The sequence below is a fragment of the Hetaerina americana genome, unplaced genomic scaffold, assembly GCF_022747635.1.
Source record: "Hetaerina americana unplaced genomic scaffold, ioHetAmer1.1.p SCAF_80, whole genome shotgun sequence".
NCBI classification, from domain to species: Eukaryota; Metazoa; Arthropoda; class Insecta; order Odonata; family Calopterygidae; genus Hetaerina; species Hetaerina americana.
Window position 1 is genome coordinate 1,220,860 of NW_027287428.1, and position 25,330 is coordinate 1,246,189.

General features: G+C 34.4%; 2 protein-coding genes across 2 annotated transcripts in view; both read left to right on the forward strand.

Annotated features, from left to right (window-relative positions):
* On the forward strand, positions 1-21,592 carry bigmax (helix-loop-helix-leucine zipper transcription factor bigmax). The gene is made up of 8 exons (XM_071597158.1): positions 1-276; positions 619-692; positions 799-933; positions 6,194-6,405; positions 8,239-8,406; positions 9,229-9,345; positions 16,343-16,446; positions 21,525-21,592. The coding sequence occupies exons 2-7, from the start codon at positions 656-658 to the stop codon at positions 16,424-16,426; spliced, it is 753 nt and encodes a 250-aa protein (XP_071453259.1). The 5' UTR covers positions 1-276; positions 619-655; the 3' UTR covers positions 16,427-16,446; positions 21,525-21,592.
* Pfdn5 (prefoldin 5) overlaps positions 21,126-25,330 on the forward strand; it is a 7,153-nt gene continuing 2,948 nt past the window's right edge. The window contains exons 1-3 of the mRNA XM_071597145.1: positions 21,126-21,218; positions 21,525-21,659; positions 23,535-23,640. Coding sequence (XP_071453246.1) covers positions 21,126-21,218; positions 21,525-21,659; positions 23,535-23,640 — 334 coding nt within the window. The remainder of the gene's footprint in view (positions 21,219-21,524; positions 21,660-23,534; positions 23,641-25,330) is intronic.

Genomic DNA, 25,330 nt, shown 5'->3' on the forward strand with positions numbered 1-25,330 from the left:
CTCAGGCAATCTTTCATTTGAGGAAAGCGGAAAGTTAGGTTGAAATTGATGATATCACTATCATCTTAGAAAGAAGAGTATAAGAAAAAATGTATTCCTAATTGTTTTTGTCGTTAGATCCTGGGCATTCTAGCTCTTGTTACTTTACGTAGAGCATTTTCTCATGCCGATATTCTGCGTGCGATTTGTTGAAATTGTGTAAGAATGAAATGCTGCCTTGTACGATACCCAGCTGAAGCAGCCTCAAATTTTCTACGTGGTACAACGGACCTTAAGGTGCAGATAAATCGTTAAATTAAATAAAGTTACATCATATAATGCGCTGAATTGTGTCAATCTTATTTATCGCTTGGCTGTCTTAGTCAGAAATGTCGATGCAAATTTTTGTGATATTGAATTAACTGTTTATAGTATTTTTCTAATTACTTATTCTTCGAATATTGTGTGTCTCAGTTACAAATAGACTGCGTGTAAAATAACAGCACATTTGACACTCTTTTCGCACATTCTTAATATTGGATTTGTGATAATAAAGCCAAACCACGAACACGAGTAGCAAACATGAGTTTTCAATTAGTTTTTGTTCGTAGTAATATTATTTTTCTATTCGTGTACTAGTGGTGTTTCCCGTGTTTGGAAACCGACGTCGCTGAAAATGGCAGAGTCGTTATACGGAGACAGCTATGAGCAAGGTATTAGAGTGACCCAGTCGATGGGGTTTTGGGAAGGAAACAAACATTAATCTGTTTCGCGCAGTATAAAATATTGCAAGTATGAAGATTCCCATGAATTTTTCAGGATCGTCTGCTAGTGTCGGACCAACTGACGGGGATCTTAAGTTGGAACCATCCAGCCCCACAGAGCGATTTCCATTTTCAAGATGCAGTAGTACTGGTTCAATCCACACATTGTCTTCATCTGCTCACAACACTGGTGGGATTTGTTTTCGTATAACACTTTTAATATTATAGCCTTAATATTTAATTAATTGTAACGCCATCCCTTAATAATTATTAGGGCGCCCTCCTCATAAATCCTGACCTAACATATGCCGATAATTTTAAACGATTTTCAGTAAATCAGGAATAAAATCAGCAGCCATAAACTGGTATTAGCCAAAGCAAATGGAAAATTACCAATGTTTAAATGATTGCAGGAGAAAATATAATGGATTCACCTGTAGAAGATGAAATTACTTGTGACACATGAACGGCAGTATGTACTTGGTTATTGTCTTTTCTTTACAATTTGTTAAAAATATATATGAAAGGGCCCATATTTGAGAAATAAATAATGTATGGATTTTCAAATTGTATTTCTGTTTGAGGTTGATTTGAATGTTAATAAATAGCTCGAAGTAACTTTCACCTTTTGTGTGACTGTGTTTACTCAGAAAAAAGTCAAAATATATGCCTAAAACTGCAGAAAGGTAAAAAAACACTTGAAGCCCTGTTGAAAGAATGTTTTCCCAGGTATCTATAAGTAGTTGACCAGATCTTAATATAGTCCTAGTTAATAAAGTTTTGTAAATTGCTTCCTGTGAGATATAGACAAGTAGTAAAATTTCAGAGCAGGTACATAAATTGTTATTAAACGTGTTGTAGCAGAGGAATATAAGGGCTTCTCAATGGGCTTGTAGGCTGGATAAAGACGAAAGATGACGATAAGACGTTTTATTAGTAGAATACCAGTTATTCTTCACTCCAAATAAAATCTAGGTAATTTATGCATTGTGTTTGAAAACCTCATACCTGCCCTTATTAATGGGTTAGATCGCCACTTGGTACGTATTGGAATTTCAATAAATCATTTACAGAACTAAATTTAAATCATTTTACCACAAGATTGCTATGTGGATAGCAAAGTTTTCAGACTATTGAATACTCTTTGTTTATTGGTGTTGAGAAAATTTTAGTGATTCCCCATAATGGGATGGCAATACCTTCTTTGTTTATAATTCTGAGTATAATTATCGCAGATATTTGTAATAGGCAGTGGTAATGGCAGTATAGCTGGGTGAGTTTGTTTCCTTTATGAAATAGGCATAGTTCTATGTTACTACAAAGTGTTACTTCAAGGGGGACAGATCATCGCTGAAAAAGGAGGTGAAACACTAAGCAGATGACCTGCTGGCCTGTTGTCTGAAATTTTTTTAAATCAGCTCTATTGATTGAAATTCGAGAATAATGTAACCTGTCTATGGATCTTGTGGTTGTTTTGCAGTGCAGTGTAAAAAAAACTTGATTGAACATAATGATAAATAAGAGGAATAATGGAAGTGGATGGTGATAATCTGTTTGACATTCAAAGAAGGCAATTAGTGTGGATGGGTCATCTAATTATGGTAGGAGAGGAATGTTCACCAAAAAAAGTGTCGGAATGGGATCCAGTCAAAATAGGAGATAAGTGAGACCAAGGCATAAGTGGATGGGTAACATAGTTGAGGCAATGGCCACAAGGAGTTCGAATCTTGAAAATGGGCAAGATAGACTCCAGTGAATACTGGAGATTGTTGAAAGATTGCAATAGCTGTTGAAATTTGCAATGATAATAGTTGATGTATGAGTTCACACCAAAATTATTATACTCTGGGAGGGGGCCTACACCTGCAGTAACCCCTTAAAACTATATGCAAGATCAGTGAGTAGGATTGGACATGAGCCTTGAGTCATGTAGGAGTAGGAAAATAAGACCTTAAAAATATTATATCTATCTAGTTTTTTCTAATTGTAATTTAGGCTATTTATTACCTGATAATTTGGGTGTCTGATAAGGATAAATGCAAAAAAAACAAGGATTTCATTGTAATACTTAATGTCCTAAGGACTTTTTACATGATAAAATTAATTAGATAAGTAGATAACATGGACAAAATTGCCTTCTTATAAGTACTGAAAATCATACAAATTTGTGAACATGTGCCTAAAAGATAGCCCAGGTTCTAATTCTGGGCGTTTGTTTTCATTATCCATTCAGAAGTTTATGATGCAGGTGATGTCTCCTGTAGTCATTTGGTTATACCCAGCTAACAGAAATGACTTAAAATCTGATTACTACTTCAATATTTTTTTTACATGCTTTATAAATATTTAAAATATATTCTCCATCTTCAAATTTAACTTAACGTCCTTAATAAATCAATATGATGTAATTTGATGAAATGAAACCTTAATTAATGTTGAAATACTTAAATATTCATCCCTTATGAAAGTAGCTGAGTTATCAGATTTATTTCCTAATTGTTGTGATTGCTCTAAAAGATAACAATTACTCTGTATATATAGAAATATATATGTATATATATATATATATATAATTATATATATATATATATATATATATATATATAATTATATATATATATATAATTATATATATATATATATTTATTTATTTATATATATATATATATATACATATATACATACATATATATATATATATATATATATATATATATATATATATATATATATATATATATACATGGTGTAACTGACACCAATTTTGTTGAACAACTGAGTGTGATGAGCCACTGAGGCATAAACATTGATATTCAGCTTCAATGGGCTCAGGTTGTTGGTTGTGAGGAAAATTCCAAACCGATTACTAAAAGTGGCGAAGAAATTTTCCACTACCTTCATTGCTATTCAGGGCATATATTAAATTTCTTCTTCTTTTCTGTTAGATCTCTACTTGGTAGTGTTTCAAAATGGGTCGGGGACTATTATCAGAAACCAGTGCTTATGTATGGAACTTCGGCCATCCCTCTTGTCAACTTTAATTGGGTGGGAATCTAAAGGAGTAATTTACCATATATGTATGCATCGTGCTTTCCCAAAACAATCCCTCATCATTAATCCTGCCATTAATTCCAGCATGTTGCATATACATTTTTACTCTGCAATTATAGCTTTCTGAATACTACAGCATCAGCTATGTGCCTTTATCAAGTCTTCTAAGTACCAGCCAATATTGCATGTGACAAAAACTATATTATGCATTGCACTCTGTCACTGCTAAAGAAAATATGATTCCAGTGTACAATTATTCCACTGTAAAATCCAAGAACGCTTGCACAAACATATGCTTGAATGTGTAATTCATGTTGACTCAACTTGAGTAATCAATTGCATCACATAAAAAGGCCTTTATGCATAATTTTGAGAAAATTACCAAATTTTGACTCAAAATATTAGTAGGTAATTTTTCTTGCTCACAAGAACTTCCTTTGCTTACTGTAAGAAGTTAGCCCTCCTTGTGGTTTGCAGCTACATATTATGAACATTAAAACTGCTAAGATGGTAGTAGTGTCTACTAGGCTCAGATTTCTTCATTCCACAAGTCTTTTATATGGCTCATTTTTACCCTTTAAGATAATGAGTGTGTAACTCAATAACACTTGTCTAGATTTCTAATAGGATGTGATCCAAGTTTTTGGTGTTATTCTTGTGAGAAATAAGGCCTATGAATTAAATTATTTATCACAAGCTACTCTTCTTCTCATAGCAATTGTTAATGCACATAATGTAATCCAAACTACACTTCATAAAATTCCATTGACTGTTAAATCCATATTTGGATGAAGTGTTTTCTTGGATGATAGGTTTTGGATCAAGTGTCTAAACTTGCATTTAAATTGATCCAATAGTGTATCATTGTACATAAGCAGCATATTGGATGATGCATAGATTCCCGTTACCTATTGTCAACGAACATTATTTGTAATTTTAAAAACTTTGAAGAATTTAGCCCCAAAGTTACCAAACAAAATGTTAGTGAAAACAATTTGTTTGAAGTGAAACAATGGATCCATTCTTCAGGAATTTAAATAAAATATTCATAATAGTTTCCTCCAGCTGTCATTCTTAAAATTTGGAGTGAAGTATCAAGTTGTCCAATGAAAATGAGAAAGTCTATTAATTTACGTTGGAATAGCATGAACTCATTATTGACTTACGAGGAGCTAAAACTAATTTTTTGTCAAACCTTTAAACTAAATTATTTGTAGTGAAGTGATTTTAATTTTTCAAAAATTTAGTTAAGTTTTTCCCAAGTTTAATTCACTTATACTTCTGGAATGTTCTTTAATTAATTTCATTATGCATATGAAATACTTCCACAAATACATGTATCACATTTAATTTTATTCCCACTTCAGGTTTTCATTGCAAATTTCTTAAAATGCAGCTGGTCTGAATTTACCAAATGCCACATATTATCAGACTTGGACCCCTTGGCGCCTTTTGTTAGGAGTAGGCTAATGCCGACGCTGGGTTTCTCTCCACCCTTCATCCTTTCCTGTCCATCCCTAATGTGGTGGTGCCTAACGTTGGCAAGCGGGTGTGAAAAGCAAAATAACTGGCAATTTAAAGCATGATGCAAAGAAAGAGTTGCTAAAGCGGATGTTTTTTAGGGTGGGCAGATTGGTTCTTAACTATTCAAAATGGTCATAAGAAGTGTTAGAAATGTCCTATGCCACTGTCATCATGGAAGACCCAGACAGAGACTGGTACACACTAGAGATTGGTACACACTATCCCTAACAACAGAATAGCCTCCAACAGATACCTCGTAGCCTTCATTAATTCATTGGAACCTAGGGATTAAAGTGAAATCATTCTTAAAATACAGAATTGCTTTCATTATGGATTGATTCCATGAAGGCTGCCATTTTCTTTCTATATTTTTATATGTTTGAACAGCACTGCCAGAAGAGATTTAGGTTATATAATGTATGTGTATATCATTACATCGAACGGAATATCATTTTCATCAAGCTGTTGCTATATTATGTGTCTATTTATTATCACTTGGTGATTTATTCTTCAATTCAATGTCTTTGTAACAATTTAATGTTCAATTAGTATAATGGACTCTTATAAATAGAGTGATGTTAGACCCATCACAAATTGGATATGTTATCCATATATATGTCTTTATTGGTAATGTGTGTCATTATAAATTGGTCCAAAAGTTTTTCATTTGTTTCATAGGATTGTTCTTGATTATTGCATTTGTTAGTTATTTCATAATAATTAATATGTGTTAATCAGTGAGCTAAAAAAAACGGGGATCTTACATTTTTGATGTACTAGATTTTGCCATTTGGAATGAAACATATGTTTTTAGTTCCATTTTATTTTGTCATCAGTGTAGAATATAATTTCAGTGTAAGTATTTATTCCAAAAGATGATGAAGATAGTGACGGCAAAGGATCTCCCCGTAGTTACAAAGAGAGGAGACGAGAAGCTCACACACAGGCAGAACAGAAGCGTCGTGATGCCATCAAGAAGGGCTACGATTCCCTTCAAGACTTAGTGCCTACGTGCCAACAACCTGACAGTTCTGGTTACAAGTTAAGCAAGGCAACAGTGCTTCAAAAGTCCATTGACTACATTCAGGTACTTATTACACTTACATGGTAATTAATAGATATAATTCATTCTTTGCCCTGATTTTATCAAACTGGTTCCATGAAATCCATCCATGAAAATCTTCTAAATAAAATATACTCTGTGATGACAGGTTTTTGCTAGAATTGGAAGATCATGTGGAGGCTTCCAAGGCTTCTGAGCTATGTGCAGACAACCTCAGGAGCCACCATAGCATTCTAATTTAGAATGGTAGGCTAGTGGGTAGAGAATTCAGCTACTGATTTTGAGGGCTTAGGTTTAACTGTTGGTGACTTGAGCACCTCCAGTTTTAACCAAGCTGTGTGAATTTTATGGGTACCAAAACTTCATGGGAAACCATAGATGGCAAGAGGAAAGAAACTGGTCCCCTACCCTGACGTGTGAATTTCACATACTGTTGCACTTAATTCTAGGTGAGCTCTACCCTCACCTATCTAACCATTCTTCAGGTTGATATCTGTAGTTGATGTTAGAGATGCATTTATGAAGATGGTCATAGTTGTATGCAATTGCTAAGGAAATGTAGTCAATAGAAGGGGAAATTGATAAATAAGGATAAGAAAAAGGTATTTTAAAGGTTTACTGTATGGATGAGAAAAACAGGGTAAGTTAAAGGCTGAGCATGATGGTAAAAAATAAGTAATTTGGGAACACTGAAGACCAATCCAGGAAAGGAGAAATTTTTATGAGGAGAGTGTTTTGATACAAATAGATATATAACTGGGAGGAATATGGAAATAATTCTTCATGGCTTACCTGTTTTACCATTTTGAATTACCAATGTTGCACATTACAAATTGTTCCATGGCATACAAGTGTTTGCTGGCCTTTGAGAATATATGCAAAGTAACAGTCTGGAAGATACTTGTTTTCTTGCAGTCACAGGTTTTAACACTTCCATGGCCCTGTTATTCACAGAGAGTGAAAACTCAAAAAAGTATATGCACAAGGTGTAATCCACAAATTTATGTGATCCTAAGACATGAATTTTTTTTAGTCCTTTAATAAAGTAATTCAGTTCATGTATAAAATTTTCAATTCTGAACTTTTAATTTATGTGAAATTGCACTAACCATTGGAGATGATGAGCTGGTTTTAATGATTTTTCCCAAGATTTACTGATTGCTGTTGATAATTTTGAGGGAAATGTCACCATTGTAGATTGTTCAACTAAATCCAGCTCGTAGATCTTTCTAATTGAATTCAAAAGCTAAAAAGTCACAGTGCTTTTATTGGAATTAGTTTACATGTATCTTATCAGCCATTATGGTTAAGAAGGATGCAATTGCACCTCATCTACTTATATGTTCAATGAGAAGAATGAATCCAAAAGTAGGAAACTTTTCTTGAATACTCATATACTCTTGTGAAAATCAAAGTAGTGAAATATGTCAATCATGTCATTGATTCCCTTTCTAACCAATGTTAAATTTATATGAAAATCCGCTGCATATTTTAAGATCATAAAATAATTGCCTCTTCAATGTTTTATTGTCTACTCATGTCCAATTATAGGAGTCACAAGTTTCAGTGAGCCAATAAATTTTCATTTTGCAACTAAAAATTAATTTCTGTCTGTAGGTACTCATTAAATGTCTACTTATATCTTGGTGTTAATCAAATGATCAATGCATTCATTTAAATAAATTGCTTCCATCATTTAATTCTATTTTTAAGGAGCCTGTGAATGAAATTACAGTTCAAAAAAAGCAATCAACCCCAGCTGTGTTGTTTTTGCTTTTGAATAATGAGCGCTTGATGCACATTAAATCTTTGATTGTTCTTTTGCTGGGCCTTCATTTGTGTGTTGTCTCATTGTAGTACCTGCTGCAGAAGAAAAGAAAGGAAGAGGAGGAGCGTAATGCTTTGAGGAAGGAGGTGGTTGCTCTCCGTATTATGCAAGCTAATTATGAGCAGATTGTGAAAGCACAGCAGAACCAGCCAGGGCAAACTGATATGCATGTGTCTGACGAAGCCAAGTCCCAAGTGGTATGTACAGTTCTGTGTCTCAGTTTTGAGTAATTCATGCAAACAATATTTATCATGTAGTTAATTAATCATCCCATAAAGAGTGGTGGATTTTCGTGGAAATTATCCCATGTTTTTATTTGAAATTGGACCAGACCATGAACTAATAGTACAGACTTGTTTCAGATGAAAATCTTTGCTTTACTTGTATGTTGTCTTATGCTCTCGTGGCCACCTGAATACTTGCTAAAAATTCAAACATTACTGGTCAGTGGGAGAGACTCCATCATTTACTGTATGCTGGAAAGCAAAGAGTAAAGATGTTTTAAGGAAGTGTTTGGGGCTGTAATCTAATAGTTTCCAAGTGCTGCTTGAATTATATTTTTTAATGTATTACTTGGATCTTGCTTTTGGAAGCAGGGCACTACCTGGAAATATCTCCTGGACAGAGACATATATGTGTGTGGTATTTTTAAAATATATTCTTGTTACATTTTATTGCTAATTTTTTATTTTATTGCATTGACATAACCAAAATATTTTCCACTTGCCAGATCCAGTTAAATTATTTAAGAAAGCAATTTTTGTAATTAGTTGGTGCAACTTACCCGCTCAGAATTGTCTTTTAATATTCCTGCCATCAAAAGCTTTGGACACTTCTTTTTTCTGAATACTTACCAATTTCTTAGTTAAGCTCAGTCAGAGCAAATGCCTTTCAATCGCCTTTCAATGTCACCTCATATTTTGTAAGCTTAATTTATTTCAAATTATAAGTAAATGATAGACTTCAATAATAAAATGGAAATGTTTAACCTGCCAGACATTTTCCAAGTTTTCTTTTAGTTTCAGGCCATAATGGATTCACTGTTCCAGTCCTTTAATACATCAATTTCAGTAGCCAACTTCGCCGAGCTTTCAGCTTGTATATTTAGTTGGCTTGAGGAGCACTGCAAACCACAGGTAACAAAATATGTGATTATTAAACATATTAATGCTAGTTCATGATAGTTTATACATCAACTTAGCTTTTGATTGGTGTTAGGTGCCTAAGATTAAATAACTTGTTTTCAATTTCAAGCTGAGCTTCAATGAAAGTAAGTGTGTGTGAAGGGAGTCATAAATATTACGTCATCATAATACAGTGAAACCCTTCTTTTTCATTTTTACATGATCAAAGAAATATAAATTTTAAAAAAATCTAAATTGAGAAGAATCATAATTTGCTGGAAACAAAAGCACTCTGCAATGTGTATCCTGTATCCAAGTTTCCCTTTTATAGGTTATACCTGTGGATTTTAATGTTGAGATAGTATATTGAAAGATAACTTTTCTAGCCTGTTGGGGTCATATCAAATGGTTTTCCCTTCAACATCAAACTGAGCTTTGAATTGATCTGCCTTGATATATGTTGAGAATTGTTCTTTCTAGCATAACCCATGGAAAATACACAACATATTGAAATGAAATAAGTAACTTAGTGATTCCACACACACTATTTAGAACACGACCTAGGTTTCAATGTTGGACGTCTTCACGTGGTGGTCCTCACAGAAGACAACTTTGTATTCAAGAAGTTCTCCCGGGTTTCCCACCGGGTCAGGTTGCAGTACACCAATGTTTTGAAGGCTGACTCTGCCTTTGTCTTCGGGGTGAGGTGACTTCACTTCACCCTGAAGACAATGGCAGAGTCAGCCTTCGAAACGTCAGTGTACTGCAACCTGACCCGGTGGGAAACCCGAGAGAACTTCTTGAATTGCATACGCCGGGAAAACCTGAGATCCTTCAAAAACTTTGTAAATATACCTTCGGAACAGGGTAGGGGAGGATTGGTCAGAAGGGGAGGTGGGAAGAATTTACCAAAAGAAAAAATTAAATTTTCCTTTTAAAATAATTCATGCCTTATGAACCTGATGTCACATGCTAGAGACAAAGTTCCTAAAGATGAGAAAGGTGGATTGTATGAATTAAAGTGCTCGGAGTGTTCCACTAAATATATTGGCCAAATTGGATGGAGGATTTAAAGAAAAAATTAAATAGCACAAAACAAGTGTAAAGAATGGGAACATCACATCCCTCTTTGCAAAGCACCATGTCGAAGGGGATCGTGATGTTGTGGTGGCTGACATACAGGCTTCCCACTGAAAGGGCCCAGGTTCAAATCCTTGAGACAACAAATATTTTTCAGCGGTATCCCGATCCTTACTTGAGGGGCTTTGTGGAGAGCACTTTGAGTGAGGACAACATCCGTCCAATGGGACGTTAAACTATAGACCCTTTGGCACCTTTCAACCAGAGTAGGCTAATGCCGACACCAGGTTTCTCTCCACCCTTCCTTTTCCATCTCTGATGGTCCAAATCGCCTTAGCTGTTGGTTGCCTCCCATAAAAACTACTAACAACTAACCTTATCGAACGTAACCACAAAATTGACTACGAGTCTGAAATTCTCCCTTTAAAAAATAAAGGCCATAGACTCGATGCATTTAGAAATTTTAAAATGTGTCCATTACAAGATTGAACTTGCTAATGAAATTTGTATCCCTCTCACTCCTCCCTCTTAGATCTACCACTCTTTCACATCCTGTGCTCCTCACATTGGGTATCGCCCTCCTGAAAAAATGCCAAATAACAGTCTAGGATTGACACTGAAAGCTATACTTCCCTTTCCCTTCCATCTAAATTTTAACCTTTTTCACCCTCCACCCTAACTTCCACTCCCACTCTGTCCAACCTCTCCCCCCCTCTAAAGGTATGTACAAGTATATAAAGTTGTCTGTGAGGACCACCTGATGATGGCATCCAACATCAATTCCTAGTTTGTCTTCTAAATAAAGTGTGTGTTAAATTACAAAGTTACTTATTTCATTTCAACTTATACATGTTGAAAGTTTGTCCAAGAATGCATTTTAACTGATTGTATATTCTTTCCACAATAAGCAGCTCCGAGAAAATCACATATATAAAAGGGCTAATGATAATGGTTGTCATCTTATGTTATAATGGCATGGATATTAGAAATGGGTAGTTTATGAGTGAACAATTCAAAGGAACTATTCCCTCCGATAAACTATTCACTGTCATTGACAGGGAATAGTTCACTGTAAACTGAACTACTCAATTCGCGGTGAATATTTCGTGAACTGTTCCTCCATTTTAGTTTCCCACTAAATGATTATTCAATGAATTCCCAGTAGATACTAATGCTAACTTTCCACTTTGTCTCTGAGAATAATATGAGGAGAATAGTTCAAATGGAATAGTTTGAAGTGAATAGTTCTCGAACTGTTCCTGTATGCATTTATGTATATATAGTAAACTGGAGGAACACAACCTACTGCAAATCAGGGACTCCCACTTGGTTTATCTTATTATTTTAATTCAGTTTTATGAAGAATTATTATATTAATTAATATTGCACTACAATCATTCCATCAGTATGTCCCTATTACATATTATATTTTTTATTTGTTGAATTCTGTTGCTTTTACCTGGAAGTGGTGCATTCATAATGAACTGCAATAAAATGTGAGAAATAATTCTGATAATTATCCTATAGTTCCCATTTGCCTCACATTTGCTATAGGAACCAAGTAATTTACACTTCCATGTCTTTTCATATTGTGCAACAATGTAGTGGAAGAGGACAGCTCAATCAAGTACTTATTTCTGTTAATTATTCCCTTAAATGATCACTGTTTCCTATAACAGATGGATAGTCATTCTTCTTGGTGGATTGAAGTTTCTGAGGCATAATTTCTCTTCTTTGTACTTTGACAAATTCAAGGAAACTGCAGTTAATGTTGTGATAGTAGCTTTAAATGAAATCATCCACTAATGCACATAGCAATGCAACAAATTCTAAGTGTAAAAATTATTTACTTTGACTGGAATTTCGGTTAAGGTGAGTATTATTTACACTATGAAATTGTTGCATTGTATTCGTACTTATTTGTGTGCCATTCTCATCCATTTTCACTTGATACAGTTTGCACTGGAGTGCCCTTTTGTTATGAACGAATCCACCTCCATGCCATTCACTTTCGAAGATATGTTTTCTCTGTAATACCCCTTCTAAATTATATTCCTATGGTAATTCTTTCACAGTTCCAACCAACAAGTGGAAAATAGTATGCCCCAAACTCCCCACCTTTTAATTCTCATGTGTATTCAATGCAATTCACATGTCCATGTGAGAAGCATGCATACTTAAGCCAATGTGGCGTGACTTTTAGTCTTACTGCCTGTTATGGTGTTTTCTAGTTATGGAAAATACTCCAATATGCCCTCCCATGGACTACAACCTTGACATGTTCAACGGACTTGTATGTTCCAATGACCCCTTGAGCTGTGTTGGCAGGAGCAATGATAATTGCTCCTGGTAGGGTCACCCATGCCAGATAGGTGGAAGGTTAAGAGCCAGACAAAAGGTATTCCGCACAGCATCTGTATCTCAGTGAGGTGGCTGCAAAGGCATCTGATCCCAGTGTGGCATCCATTAAGTGATGGTGCAAAACAAGCAACAGGCTCCTGGTAACAACAAGACTCACCCCAATCGGTCGTGTGTCATGCTCAGCAGAGGAAAAACAAAATCCTTGCCCAGAAAAACTGATGGCAGAAGCGCAGAAGAAGACTGAATTAATTAGAATAGGAACTTTAGGAATGTCAGGGCAATGTTGAAGACAGGAAAATTAGAGTATATAAAGCAATTGATGGAAATAGGAAATATAAATATTTTAGCTCTGTGCGGGGTGAAATGGAAGGATTGGTGGGTTTTACTGAAATGATAGTTGTAGAGTAATATACAGTGGAAGGGACTAGAGCCAGCAAGTGGTTGCCATGATATTGAATAAAAAGGTAGGAAGAAGCATTGTCTGCATAGAACAAACAATAGATAGAATATTACTTGTAAAGGTAAAAGCAGACCTGATGAACTTGGTCATTGTTCAGATTTAATGTCTCATAAGGAGGAAGGAGTCTATAGGGTATATGATCAGTTAATCGCATATGTTCCTGCAGTGAAACATTTGATAGTGATGTGGGGATAGGAATGTGACAGTAGATGAAGGAAGAGATGGTGATGATGTGGTTTAGGTGTGAGGAATGACTGTGGGGAGGAAGCAATTGAGTTCTGCAGGACCAGGGGTTTATCATCACCAACACTTAGTTGACACACCACAAAAGGCATAGGTGTACTTGGAAAATGCCAGGTGACTCATAAAGGTATCAATTAGATCATATTATGATTAGGCACATATTTAGGAACAGGGTGACCAAGTCGCACAGTTTCCCCAGTAGCAGATGCGGACTCTGATCATAGGTAGTAGCTATGAAGTGTAGCATTCGATTCAAATAAATAAACTGGGGAGGCTGGTTAGGAAATGGAATGTAGAAGCATTAACTGGATTGACAAGTTAGAAGTGTAAGGAGGGTTTAGAGAAAATCATGAGTGAGGGAAAGGAGCTGAGTACTATTGAGGAAAAATGGGAATATATCAAAAAAGGATATCAAAACCCACAAAAGAAACTATAGGAACTGTTAATTGGAAAAGAACAAAGAAATCATGGATCACATATTAGATGATTAGAAAGATAGATGAGGGAAGGAAATGGAAGAATGTAAGCATGGAGTTTGGCAGAAGGAATAACAAAGAGTTAAATATTAAATTAAGACGGGTAACAAATAAAGCAAAAGAAGTATGGTGAAAGATGCAGTGCGAGAATATGGAAAGTTTGCAGAGGAAGGGTGACATTGGTGTGCTATGCAAGAAGGTTAAAACACTATCTGGAAATAAAAAGGGAAGATCTGTGTTAACAGCTAGGTTGGATAAATAATTGCTGAAACAGTAAAGATCCAAGAGAGATGGAAGGAATATATAGAAGGACAGTTTGGTAAAGAACTTAGACCAGCAAGGCTAGACAAAGAAAGAAAATATGGCATTGATTAAGATAGCTTAGGTCCAGGCAAACTTGATGATGAGATAGAGGCAGCATTAAGGGAAAGAAAATCAAGTGAGGGCGTTTGGGTAGACAACATTCCTGCTGAACTACTAAAAGGGTTACGAAAATGTGGAAGGAAGAGTCCTTATAGACTAATTCGTAGCATTTATGAGAATGGAATCTGATGGTAAGACATTGTGAGATCAGTGTTAGTTCCAATTCCTAAAAAAGGGAAAGACCACTTTAGATGGGAGCGAAAGAACAATAAATTTGATTTCACTTGTAGCTAAAGTGGTTCTCAGGATCACCAACTAGAGGATGGAGAGCAAGGCAATGATTACTTATCACTTTGGGTTCAGTAAGGGGAGCGGCACGAATGATGCCATTTCAGCAATGAGGTTACTAATAGAGAGAAACATAGAATACAATCTAGATGTATTTGTCTTTTTTGTAGTTTTGAAAAGGTGTTTGATATAGGGAAGTGGGTAAAATTTATGGTTATATTGCAGAAAATAGAAGTCTAATGGAGGGATAAGAGACTAATTTGCACCCTGTAGATGTCTCATACTGTTCAGGTGTGAGTGGAGGATGGAATGTCTGAGTGGATAATGTTAGGAAGAGGAGTAGTAAGGGTTGTCCATTATCACTTGTGCTGTTTAAAGTATGTGGAGGAAATGATTTAAGAGGCATGAGAAGAACTGGAGATGGGAATGATTGTCAGTGGGAAATTCATTAAATCAGTTAGGTTTGCATATGACCAAGCTTTAATTTGTCACTTAGCCAAGTGTTTGAAAGCCTTGCTGAGTGAATTGGAAACTCTGTGAGATAGATATGGAATGAGAATAAATACAAATAAAACAAAGGCTCTGCAGTTTTACAGAAAAAGAAAGGCTAAGTTAAACGTTAAAATAGGAGGGCAAAAACTAGAACATTTGGAACAGTTTTCATATCTTGGAAGTGTTTTGGACCAAAATGGGCAAAGTAGGAGGGACATTAGTTGGAGAGTAGATAAAGTAGTAGGAGAAGAATTGCCTTAGGCAAAGAAGCTTTCACGAGGAGGAGGGAATTGAAAACAGTTACGTTGAGTAAGGATGTTAAGAAATGGCTCATTAAAACTTTGATGTTGAGCATAGTTATGTACCATACAGAAACATGATCATTGAAGCAGAGTGATTGGCATATATTGCAGGCTTTTTAAATGTGGGTGTGGAGAAGGATGTGAAGGTCAAGTGGGTAAAAAGGAAAACATGTGGAAATGTTAGCTATGGTGAGGGAAGACAGGGGATTGTTTGGAGAAATCCCAAGGAGACAGAAAAAATGAATGCAAAGCCTATTGATTGGCAATATGATGTTGAAGACTGTGATAGAGAGGAGAATTTTAGGAGATTTTAGGAATGGGCAGAAATAGGAAAGAGATGTTTGATGGAATAAAGGGAGGGAGAAAGTATAAACAGATGAAGAGGGACTTGTTGTAGAGTAGAATGTTGGACTGTATTTTGTTTGGAGAGACAAGAGAAATATTTGGTTGTTGTGTCCATCCAAAACCTAAGTTATCTGCTAGATTACCTATAATAATAACTCCTATATGACATGTATTTGAAGCCCTGGCTGATGCTGAGCATTTGCTCAACCTACCATAATCTAATATCACTTGCATTTGAATATTCCGTGTGATTTTTCTTTTCTTGATTGTTGTTGGAAATATTTTTTCCAAAAGTTTAATAGTATCATTGGCCATAGCTGGAGTAATTATTTTCAAATATCAATTTTCAATTGGCCATTTTTACTTCTACAAGTGGTAATGATTACTCACTATAGTCTTGCATAAAACCTACTCAAGTGATAAAAAAGTGAATATTTTTGGAACAATTCTAGCAGAGGACAATATTAAATGAAGAATGATAAAAGAAAAGAATGATCCTGTCAAATGTACGATAATAATTCAATATTTTGCAAGAATTTGCTATGTCTCAAATTGCCTTTTGTTTAAAATCTGATTATGTAATTTTTTTTATTTTGCAGACTCTGCAGGATTTAGTTCTTTCTGTGTTGCATCAGCTACAAACACAAATGGCTCAACAGAACATAGCAAAGCCCCATGGATAAGCATTTATGGCAGCACATTGGTAACCACCTAATTTTAGTCATACATATCCTGAAAAAAAAGGTTGCTGTTTTGACATACAGGAAATATGAATTTCCATAGGTTCCTATTCCATTCAATTTTAAATGACTGAATAGGATTTTTAATTTCAAGTTGTTATGGTTGTGTCAACTAAAGAATTTATTTGTGATTGTGTAATAAGTGATTAGGTTTATCAATAGCTAATTGTCATATTTCCTTTAGTTAAAGAAACCCAATTGTCTAATGTGATTGTCTAATGTCTTCATTTTATCTATTTCTGTTAATTATAATATTGTTTTTGTGTATACAAAGTGAAAAAAAGATTTTTGTATTTGGTATTCAGGAGAAACAAAATGTGTAACTGTGTTTGTAAATAAATTGAATGGGTGGACTCCACGGTTTCTGTAGTTTAAAGGGGAATAGGAACTGTTACACATGCACATTATGGGTAACTGAATGCATTGTTGGAAAGTTGCAACAATGAATTGAAAGAAAAAATAGATAAATCAAGCAAAAAATGACCAGGGTTTCTATTGCAAGCATTGGCCGAATTCATGCAAACTTCATCTTTTACATTCGATGAACTCATTCTAAAGCTTAAGCTATGCATTAACTCCTCCTGTTGGATACAGAACTTGATACCAAACTTACAAGCACTCAACACTTATATATATATTGGACTCCTAGCTTTTAGATCTTGAAGGTTGGACTGAACAGGCCGCATTAGGACCTTGTGGATTTGACTGAAGTTGTATTACAGGGAATTATGGCTACAAATGCAATAAGATTTATTCTTCATGGATGACATGGATCTGTAGGAAGAGAGCTATCAGCGCATTAACTTTTCCTTTTACCCTGAGGGTGTTTTCTCAAGATATATGGCAAAATGATTTAATGTGTATGCACTGAATGTGATTTTCATGACATATCACATAGCTCAAAGTGGGGAAAAAGCAGCAAACACAGCATTTATACTTCAGAGGGAAATGATCAAAGCTACCTTTCCCTCTTTTGGGAACCAATTAAAATTTATATTAACACTCTAAAACACCAGTGAGGGGATTAAACCAGAAACCACCACCAGAGTATCATTATCAACCACTCACTGCTATTTCTAGGGTTGAGCAGGCATGATGCAGGCTAGGGAACAAGCTTACTTTCAAGAAAGGAAGGGTGAAAATTTGATGTAAAAGTTAAGAGAAAAAAATGTCTTCTAAATGTCTCGGAAAAAATTTAAATTGAGAGGCAATATAATAAAATTTTTATCTACTGTGCTATAATGGTGCCTTAACCATTCTTTGACTTCCTAATTTGTAAAATGTAATTTTCACTATTTTTTAATTTCCTCATAAGGTATACACTGTGCTTATTTGCCTTGTTGTACCTTTTCACCATGTTTTTATTTAAACTATTCAAATAATATTTTATTCCCTGATTTTAAACTGAAGGAAAAAATGTTCTCTTTTGCTGTCAACCAAATCCATTTTGGCAACTCCAAAATAAAAATTCAAAACATTGTTTAATAATTACAGGTGAAGAAAGCGATGAATTGCAATTAACTAATTGTATGAGTGTTTATATTTTATGGTGTTAGTTTTGTTTTGTGTTAGCAGGCTGTTACTCTTGAGCAGTGTTGCACGGGTTTGTGCATGTAGTTGTGACAATAACTAATGGCCAAATTACAGGCAGGAATATGAGCAAAATGCGTAATTGTTTTATTAATTCCTTATTGGCATTTTCTGTATTGTGCTCATTGTTTACCTCTGTTTACTTAAGTCATATTTTAGTTGCAACATCCAAAGTCAATTCTTCTGGTACTTAAGAAAGTCACTGTATACATTTTTTATGGTATATGTATTCTTTGTTACCTAAATTTTCTTGCATAAAAATTCTTTCTGGCAGATTACCTTGTTTACTGGTTAATAAAAGAAAACTTCATTTTGTGAATGCTGTCAGATCACACATTTTGAGTTGATTGGTAGAATATTGTTTTAAAATACTTTAGGTGCTTCAAAATACATTAGTTTTTTTTTCATTTTCCTGTTGATGAGCTAGAAAGACATTCATTTAAATGAATGCATAATGACTGGTAGCTGCTTTTCAACTGAAATATGGGTGAACAATTGTGTTTAATATGAAATGATTAGGATTTACACTGCTGTGTTGGCTAAAAAAAGTGAAACTACCCAATCAGTCTAGATGTATATTTACACTTTTTGGTGATAATATGAGTGTAGAAACATGAGAATCAATTTTTTTAACCCGAAAAGATTATTTTCAAAAAAATTACAGTTAAAATAAGGTGGGAATGCACTCAGCTTAATATAGTTGTTTTAAATGGTGCACGAAATAAGGAAAACATCTCATGTGGAAATTGCTATGGATGAAGAAATATTTGATGATTATTTTAATCCTAACTAATGCCTCAAATTCTGTTATATAAGCATCGTGGAGTATTCTAGAATTTAATATATGTTTTCAATCTCATCAATTAATTTACCAGCTGTACTCAGGTTTCTCAGACAGTTAAGCAATAGTTAATCACAAGTTCTTTTTATATAAAGGCAATGATTATAAAATGGCTGTTAGTATTGAGGAAATCTCAAGCTGATGAAACAAACTGCCACAGTGTGCTAAAAATGATAATCATTTAGTTGAAGAAACATAACATTTTTCTAAATTTGTCAGCAGAGAAGTTGAGAAATAATCGTTCAAACCTACTAAGATTCTAAATTATGTAATAAAGTTATGTAATGTGTCATCATGATGCATACAAATGTTCTTGACAAATTATTTTATTTTGTATTTGCATTTTACATTCTCTAGGTTTTTGTTAAGCTCATATTGGCTGCTTGAAGAATGTTAAATTCTCGCATTAAAATCACTAAAATGGACCCTGTTGTTTGCTACAGTTGCACTTCAGCTGACTGTTTTTCGAAAAGCACTAAAATGTTCTTTTGTCAATTAACAGGAATGGTAACTATGGCATATAAGTATTATGGGGAAGATCAACCCCAGCCATACTCTTAATGGTAGACCATTAAGAGTGCAGCTATTTACTTGCCCTCAGATGAAAATTTTGGAAAATCTGTCCAACATATTTCCCATTGTAATGACCATACTCTTTGACATTCATTTAACTTTTCTTCTTAGAGTCTATTGTTACGCGCAATTTTAATAGGGAATTAAAGGACATACAAATATCATTCTTAATGATATGGTTTTCACATCCTGCATAAAAACTGGATAGAGGACCAGTTATTCTTTTGGGCGTGTTCTCTTGAATAAGGCAGGTCAACTGTGATATTTTCTATTTTAGCAATTGGTGTATCTATCAAACTTAGGAGGATGAACATTCTTACAGGAAATAAGTTAATTTGAAATTTTCTCTTTCCTTTAAAGAATGAATAAGTTGTAATAATACTTATTATAGTAAGCAACTGACAGCTAAGGTCATTTGTTCCTTTAAGAATTGGTAGGTTATTTTGTAGAGGCAGGATCCCAGGGAAGGGTGGGAAGACCCTTGCATCAGAAATTTTCTGCTCAAAATGAAAGAATCTTAAGGAGTGCATAATTCAACATTGCAACCAATTGATAGCGTTATTCACTTGGGAATTATTTTCACATACTATCAAAGTTCTAGTGTGTTATTTATTTTACTGTAATGACAGTATACTATGCCTGCATATTTATGTATTTTTCTCTGGATGAATGAATAGCAAAAATATGGATCAAGATACCACTGAAATCTACCACAACCAACTAAATCCACTGAATGTCACCCTCATAAAGTTTTTCCGGTCACGAAGGTTACTGCCTCAATTTAGCTGAAATAATACAAAGCAGTATAGATAGGCTTACAGAATATGGAAAAGACATAGCAATCCTATGCAAGGGCAATCGATCTAGAATGTTTTAGTGTGAACATTATTAGCAAGTCTAATACAATTGCCCCAGCTGATCACCATTTTTCCTTGTGGCTAAAACACTTATTAATGGAATAAGAGGAGAGCTCAACAGTTGCAAATAATATTATTAAAGAAGTTTCAACTATTTTCAAATTATATATTGATCACAAAATTAGTAATATTTTTTATCGGCAGATTGAAGGGTTAACTCTAGGATAACCAATTTATCATAGGCTTAAAAAGCTAGTCGGAAAAGGAATTGCACAAATAGTTTAGCTACCTTGAAAATTAATGGGGAATAAATAGGAGCAGTTCAATTGGGGAGAGTACTTGGGAGGAATATGGTGTAACTTGAAAGTGAATATCTGTAGGCCAATGAAAAAACGATATAACATGTCAAAACGAGTGAGAAAGGGATTCGCTGACAACCCGATAAAGTCCAAATTCTGAGGAAATGGAATTCGTCGACTATGTTCGAAAGAGTGGAGGAAGGGAATTTCTGATTACATTTTACAATTTCCTTAATGAAGACGATCCATTGATATTGATGCTCATTTTTAAGTATTACCACTTGTGCCTCAAGTGAAGTATTTTGCTACGCTCGTTCAAATTGCTATGATTCCGATTGTTCGTCGATTTTAGGAGTGATTTAAAATATATGCTAAATGTCACATTCAGAACATATGGCAGTTCACCATATATGGCGGGATGGGAACCCATAATTTCTTAAATGTCGTAGTTGCGTTATTCAACTGTTGGTTGCTAGGTAAACATGGCTTCCCAGGAGGGACCTCATTTGCAGCAAGTAGATTTGACAAAATTGAGTTTACCTCAATTAACTCAATTGAGACAGCAGCTAGATCAGGTAATTATTGATATCCTCTGCGCTAAAGTAATAATTGTGCTGTTTTTATGGGATTTTTTGCGTTGAGCGTTAACACCACGTTTCTTGCAGCGGCTTTCATAAGCTTAGCCCTGTTTAATTACTAGAAGTCGAAACACTTGAAATGTAAAGATGATATGTGCAGGGTCTAATGTCATTCTTAATTTTTATAGATATTTCTTTAAGAAATAGTTAATTTTTAGTATCCTTTTGCTGGAAGTGATTCCACTTGTCCCTCTCGATTTTTTTAATGAACGTAAGCTTACTTCTTTTCACCTTTTGTTTCAGGAACTTACAGTATTTCAAGATTCTCTGCAAACATTGAAAATAGCCCAGCAAAAGTTTCAAGATTCTGGTGATTGCCTAGAGAAAATCACACCCAAGGCTGAAGGAAACCCAATACTGGTCCCTCTTACCGGCTCTGTATCCTTAATCCTATGGCCATAATTTTCTTTTATATCTCAGAGAATGGACGACATATAGTTGATTAAAGCATGCCATCTTTGTTTTCTAATTTTATAGAAAACAAGACTCACTATCTTAATTGATTTGAATAGCTGACTCCATTGATATGGTATAATATTTTATTGCGCACTGACTATACATGTCATGTAGCTATAGGAGTCAAATACAAAGAAAAGTACAAAGCAGGTACATTTTGGCGCTGTGAACATCATGAAGAAAAGAGCATATAAATTAAAGTGTATGGTAAAAACAGAAACCAATTTAATTACTTGATATTTAAAATTCATTCAATGAATGATAGCACTTTATTAGAAGGGGTTTTTATTTGAAATGACTTAATTTATCACTCGTTTTCAATGAGTGTGGTATTCGTGTTATAAATTCTTACACCCATTGCCATTGGCTCTTTAAATGAAATTGCCTTGTGGTGAATATCACTATCTGTGTGAAAGAGATGGATATTATTTATTAAGAAGATCGACACTACATGCATAAATGGAATGGCAGGAATATATAATATTTTTAATGTGGGCCTACGTGGTATCAAGAAAAAGAATGCTAAAATAAGTATTGGCTCGCAAAGTAACATGTTTGTTGAACTCATGTTGGTCAAATACTCTTGCGAGTACTTATCTGTAGTCATTTTCATTATGCTGCTCCCATCCAGTCAGCATAAATCTTCGCAAGTCTGTTGAATATAAGTTTTTGATGGCATTTGTAACCACCTCAACTGGACTATGGAATGAGGTTAGAATGGTAGACATATGGTACATAGTTTTATTTTATCTGTTTTAGTTATGACTACCCTCTGCTCTGTTGTATGTTTCTCTGGCTAATTATAAAAGGTGTCTTTATATGTTACATAATGAAAATTGTAAGGGTTTCCCTAGCCCTGTGGATGGCCTGTATGAAAAAACAAATAAAGGAGAGCTTTGCACATCTCAGATTTATATATATTTCATATTTTCTATCACTTTGCATGAAGTGGTGAAAACATTTCAGATTGTGGATGGCAATGTGAATCTTTTTTAATGGAACTTAGGCCCTTGGTACTTTTAAAATATAGTTACTTGAAGTGCCAATGCATGTGAGAAACTGTTACTATCATAGTTTAAAATGAGTAGAGGCATAAGTTACTTAACCCCAAATCAGATGTATGTTCCAGGAAAAATTGCTGATGTTAACTCAGTAATAGTGGATGTGGGGACTGGTTATTTCATCCAAAAGGTTTGTAGTTTTTAATCGTTAATTCATCCAATTAGCTATGAACTCTCTTGATCCTAGAAGTTTTTTGCATATTTAATTTATTAGATTGTTTTGTGCCAGTCATGAGTAAATTTTCCTGATAACTCTAGCTGCAGACCATGGTCATCCAAGCAACTAGTAAACTTTTTTTTTATAAATAGACAATTTACATTGAGTGATTTTCAATTTTTTTTCTTGTATTAGTACACCCAACCTCTAAATTTTGTTCTTGTGGTCCCCTATTTTTTATATTTTGTTGCTTTTGTGTAATATTTTGTTTCTTATAATTGTAAAAATGTAGACAGTTAGATGAGATTATACATAAAACTATTACTCTGGTATTGAAACTTTTATTAAATATCAGTACTGTGTCATGCTTAATAACTTAAAATGATTCATGCAAGAGATATTAAGAGACTTATTGCTATATTTCACCACACCCTTGAGGTTTCACTATGGTACCCCAGTCAGTCGGATGGCCATGGTTTAAAACCACTGCATCAAGTCAATCCTTAGATTCACAAACTTCTTTACCAAATATTATCCCTTCAATCCCAGCTGATACAAACTACATTTTTTGTCTTTCAGGACATTGACAGTGCTAAAGATTACTTCAAACGAAAAGTAAATTATGTCACAGAGCAAATGGAAAAAATACAAACGCTGGGTTTAGAAAAAAGTAAAATTAGAGATGGTGAGTGATACTTTCTGTAATTAATGAATGAGTCGTTTACACATTTGGAGTTATCATTAATTTATTACCTAGAGCTTTCATTTATTCACAGTGTATTTTTTATGAATAGCATGCAAATTTATAATTCAGTTTTCTAGAACTTAACTTTTTCCTGAGACGCCCTGAATTATTTTCTGTGTGCATATATTTTTAAATGACTTTTCTTTAGTCTTATTTGAAAAAAATAGTAAATAGAATGATTTATTCCAATTCTAACTCAAGATAAAATGACCTTGGGCCTATCTAGGGATTAATCTGGGTGAAAGTGTTTCAGGTTTTCCCCCAGGTTTAGTCTTTCATGGGTGGGTGGGCAACTCTTCCATTGAAATGTCAAGTTAACATGAGGACATTGAAATATAGGAAATATGAACTCTACGGCGTTTTAAATTAACTACTTAAAGGAAAACTCTTGTAGCTGTAATAAGTTAGTTTGCCACTGCAAAATTTTTTTTCATTGCAGGATGATTGGTGCTAATTTATTATGGCTATAGGGGTTTTCCTTTAATTTGTTAATGTGGGCAATGGACTAGTTTCCCATGAAAGCCTGAGAGACTTGCACCCTTATCTCAAGATGAATTTTTTTTTTTAAATTAATAGTCAAGTCCATTATAATCATTAACTCTTCAGTTTTTGATGGGATCATGTGTGTGATTGTAATATTTTATTGTGAGAGGTGTGTCATAAAACTGTGTGACATGGAACAGGAAAAGAGAACGAAGAGAAATTTTATATTACTTAACATACTGATGGGTAATTCATTTTAATTCTTTCAGATTTCAATGAAACAAACTAAAACAATACAACAAAAATGTTGAGCAAGTTAAGCCCAAGGGGGTGGAAACAATTATTTCATTAGTAGAGGTAGTTGTTATGGTCATAGGGTTAACATTAAAATGTTATATATGAAGATATTAATATAGTGACTTGTTGATGGTTTAAATTTTATCTTGGTTTTGCATAACAGTGGTTTTTATGGATCTCATTCACCGCATTGTATTGTAGTTTTAATTTCCTCATTTTAACATTTCCTATGAGCTCATACTACCTTGATCAAAAATTTCCCGGAATTTATTCAGAAAATTAAAAATACAAGTTTATTCATCTAAATCTATATTGTCCCCTTCAAAGTAATCCCCATCGACTGCAACACACTTATGCCAGCGCTTGATCCAATCCTCGAAACATTTTTTATATTCGGTTTTCGGTATGTCCATCAGTGCTTCCTGCGATTTTTCCATTACTTCCTCTCGGCTGCTAAAACGCGTTCCCCGTAATGGTTTTTTAACTCGATTGAACAGAAAGAAGTCACAGGGAGCCAAATCAGGTGAATTCGGTGGCTGTTGGATGGTATTTGTTGCATTTTTCGTCAAAAAATTACGAATAATGATAGCACTGTGCGACGGTGCGTTATCATGGTGCAAAATCCACGAGTTTTCTGCCCACATTTCTGGTCTCTTTCGGCGAATTGCTTCACGCAAACGTCTCATAACGCCCAAATAATACTCTTTGTTTACTGTCTGGCCTTCTGGCAAAAATTCATGATGCACTACACCGTTGTAATCCATGAAAACCGTCAGCATTGCCTTCTTTTTTGACTGAAAACGACGTGGTTTTTTTGGTCTCGGCTCATTTGGTGAACGCCATTCACTTG